At 43.6% G+C, this 3,654-nt stretch overlaps 1 protein-coding gene across 1 annotated transcript in view; it reads right to left on the bottom strand.

Annotated features, from left to right (window-relative positions):
* The window catches only part of Usp46 (ubiquitin specific peptidase 46), a 59,699-nt gene extending 56,594 nt beyond the window's left edge, over positions 1-3,105 (bottom strand). The window contains exon 1 of the mRNA XM_005392918.2: positions 3,025-3,105. Coding sequence (XP_005392975.1) covers positions 3,025-3,039 — 15 coding nt within the window. The 5' untranslated portion in view covers positions 3,040-3,105. The remainder of the gene's footprint in view (positions 1-3,024) is intronic.
* Between the last annotated feature and the right edge of the window lie 549 nt (positions 3,106-3,654).

The raw sequence follows: 3,654 nt of genomic DNA, 5'->3' as shown, positions 1-3,654 counted from the left end.
GTTACTCTACATACTTTCCAAATGCTTACAATTCAGCTCCGCCCAGAAGAGGAATGCCACATCTGAGCTTCTTTAAAGCACTGCAAGTTCTGTTCTGAAAGAGATCTCTGGCCTCCAAGGCAAGGAGGGGTCTGGACCTATGAGTGAAGTCTTGGGAACCAATGGAGCCCCCGATCCCAACACCACCAGGACCATAGAACTATCTACAGCAAGTATTCACTCTAGAAACTGTGGGAAAATCCCAAATGGGGGATGACAACATCTTCAAAATTCTAACCCATAATTCCAGGACAGAAACATCCCCAAAAGCCTTTACTGTTTATGCTGGTGATGGATATAGAAATTGTCTTATAGTTTTTGCTGGTTCATTTCTCTCAAAAGACCAGGCCTTTCAAACTCTTAGATTAGCATTTGGTTGCATCACAAATAAAGATTTATCATAAAAAGTTGCATTCAAATATTTAGATCAGAAAAGTTAACTAAACTAAAAGACACCACTTGCACAACTCCTCCCGTCAATTTGCTTTGGGCTGGCTTTGTGGGTAGGCAAGAGACAAAAACCATTCCTCGACATCCTTCTGGTGATACTACTAAACTGCACGTCATCATCATAAACCCTCAGCCAGGTCAAACTAACTAGAAACACCAGGCCAGCAAGAGGGAAAATCTGCACTAGCAAAAACTCTAAATTACTAAGAGAATCAAGACTGCAATTTACTTTCAATTACAACCTCAGCTATCAAAATTCCAAATAAAGAGGTTTCACGGTATGGTTGAACTGGGATACAAAGCTGATATCCAGAAAAGGTGCTGTAATCTTTAATTCTAACTAAAATTGACATTCAACTTTGTATTCCCCTAGGAGCAAGAAAAAAAATTCTGCATACCTAGTTGTCAGGTCTTGACCTAACACACACGCCCTGCCTATTAGACCTATGGGGCCATAAAAGCAGAATCTTTTTCTTTAAACATGGACCCATCTAACCTCAGGCTGCATTTTTCAATATCCAACAACTATCCCAGAAGACCCTCACACATAACTAACCATTCCTAGTTGACACAAGAAGCTAAACTCATAGTTGCCAATTATGTTGATAACAGAAAGCATGACTAACAAAACACAAGCTATCACTTTCCCCAAATTATGAGACTGGCTTTTTTTTTTTCCGAGACAGGGTCTCACTATGGAGTTCAGACTGGCCTTGAGCTCACTTTGTAGCCAAGGCTGGTCTCAAATTCGCAACGATCCTCCTGCCTCAGCCTCCGGAGTGCTGGGATTAGAGGTGTGCGCCACCACCCCTGGCTGAGACTGACACATTTTTATTTAAATAAATTGTCAGCGATTCTCAAAACACTTGCCTCAGATAAGCAGTTGACTAAAATAAAACCTATATTATAAAAAACTCTAGTTCTATTTCAAATTTTTGCTAATTTTACTTCCCTTCATTTTAAGGTAACTTCATTTTTTTTAAAAAAAGAATTCAAACTGGCTGTGTTGGCACATGCCTGTAATCACAGTACTTCAGAGGCTGAGGCAGGAGGACTGCCCCAAGTTCAAGGTCTACAAAAATAAGTTAAAAACCAGCCTAAACTACACGCTGAGACCCTGTCTCAAACATACCAAAAGAATTCAAATCTAGTAGTCTAACTGGTGTGAAATATTACCCTTGGGCTGTCCCGCAGGTGCTAAAATGCTAACATCTGGTAAGCTTAACAGGGTTTAAAGAAGGTAGAGAGGTATTCAAAGGGCTGATAACCATTAAGAGATGCAGATTTTTATAAAGACAATCTAAGAAATACTATACACTACGAAGCTTTCAGGATGAGAAAAACCAAAGCATCACCACGTCCTCCTGTAAAATAAAAGCCACAAGTAGAAAGCGTATCATGGTTACAGAATGTCCTGTTGCACGAATCACCTTCCCACTCCACTGCTCCTGAGACTCTGTTCGCCCTCATCTACGCCGGTCTCAGACTGTACTGGAACTGCTCCACCTTTGTCAACGTTAGGCCTCCAAGGCAAGGGGTGGCTAAGCTCACTCATTTATCACGCACTGCTATGTGCCAACACTAACAGAGCAGACCCTCAGCGAAATACTGGCATCAGTGTTGGCAATACTGGAAGCAACATCCTCAACGGATGGCCATTTATAGGTACAAAACTCGAGATCTATTCGACAGACGACACTTTCTCCATTATTAACAAATAAAATGAAGGTAAGATAATTTAGGCCAACTTGCATTAGTACAAGTCACATTTGATTTCTCCAAATACATCTTCAGAAAATTTCTCAATTCAAATAGAAAATAAAACAACACCTTCCACTTACAGAGCCATGAAGATACACAGGAAGTTAAATCCATTGGTCGGGGCAAAAATCAGAGGATTACCAAAAGGGTATATACATGTCCTCATGCTTAATAGCAGCTACAGCATTTTCAAAATTACAACACACCAACCAAACAAGCTTTGCCGTCTCTGAACCAAACCTTGCTGTGTGCCCAAGGTAACTCGTGGTAAGCCAGCTGATCAGGAATTACTGTGGCAAGGAATTCCCAAGGAAGAAGTTAATGGGAACCTGCATTAAACTTGCAAAGGACAATAAAACTTCAGTGGGGTGGGAAGTAAGGGGCGGGGGAGAACATTTCCCACGTCCCCAGTATCAAATACTGGCACAAGACGTGTGGGCAGAAGAGGCGGCATTAAGCTCTCCATCTCAGGGAGGACTTACAGCAGGTTGTTTCTGCTCTGCTGGGCACTTTTCTCTGGTGGAGGAAACAAGTCTGCTTTTCAGTGACAGGGCTTGGTCTGTCTTACTCAGAAGGACAGCATCTTTTAGCACCCTGCACTGACACACATCAGCCTGCTTAAAGAACTTGGCTTTCAAAACACAACGCAATCCCTGCTTGCCCTGACTACAAGTACTCAAAAACGGCTGGGACCAAACCACTTAGGAGTGGGAAGGATCAGCCAGAGCCCTACAGACCAGCACAACAGCAAGGGAAGACCCGGGAAAGACCTACCTGGAAGCAATTCATCACCAAGTGAAAGCTCTGAGGAGGGGTCCACAGAACATTTACAGCTGATCGTGTGAAAGGACAGCAGCCTCATCACAAGCCTGGTCCTCTGGGAGGTGAGTCTGGGAGGGGCAGGGGTGAACTGAACAGCCTTTTATAAGGGGCGGGGTTAACAACTCCCATCCCAGCCTCTGTAAACTGCCTTTCAGCTTAGTTTGCGTAAGTGAACCTGTGGGTTGTTTATATTAGTGGTTGTATCCGTCAAGTCAAAGTAGGCACAAGCTCCCCGCTCCCAAACAGCCGAGACGGTAACACGGTAACGTCACGGATACAGACAGTAACAAGTGTCTGAGTACTTGCTAGGTACCCTGAGCTCCACTGACTCACACAATACAACTCTCTGGCGGGGGAGCAATCATTATCACCCTCCTTGTATAAATCAGGGCAGCAAGACCAAGAGCAAGCTGCTCAAGGACACAAAGTTAGTACACGTCAGCAGCAGGACTTGAACCCAGAAGTCTGATTTTTAGAGCCCAAACCCCTCCTCACTTGCTTTAGAACAATTTCTGAACAGGAAATACAACTCTCTACTTAGGAGTTCCTGGGGCCTCACTGCTTCACCCGGATCCTCAACTC

This window comes from Chinchilla lanigera, unplaced genomic scaffold, assembly GCF_000276665.1.
Source record: "Chinchilla lanigera isolate Chin_1 unplaced genomic scaffold, ChiLan1.0 scaffold00046, whole genome shotgun sequence".
Lineage (NCBI taxonomy): Eukaryota > Metazoa > Chordata > Mammalia > Rodentia > Chinchillidae > Chinchilla > Chinchilla lanigera.
This window is presented reverse-complemented; position numbering and strand designations above follow the sequence as displayed.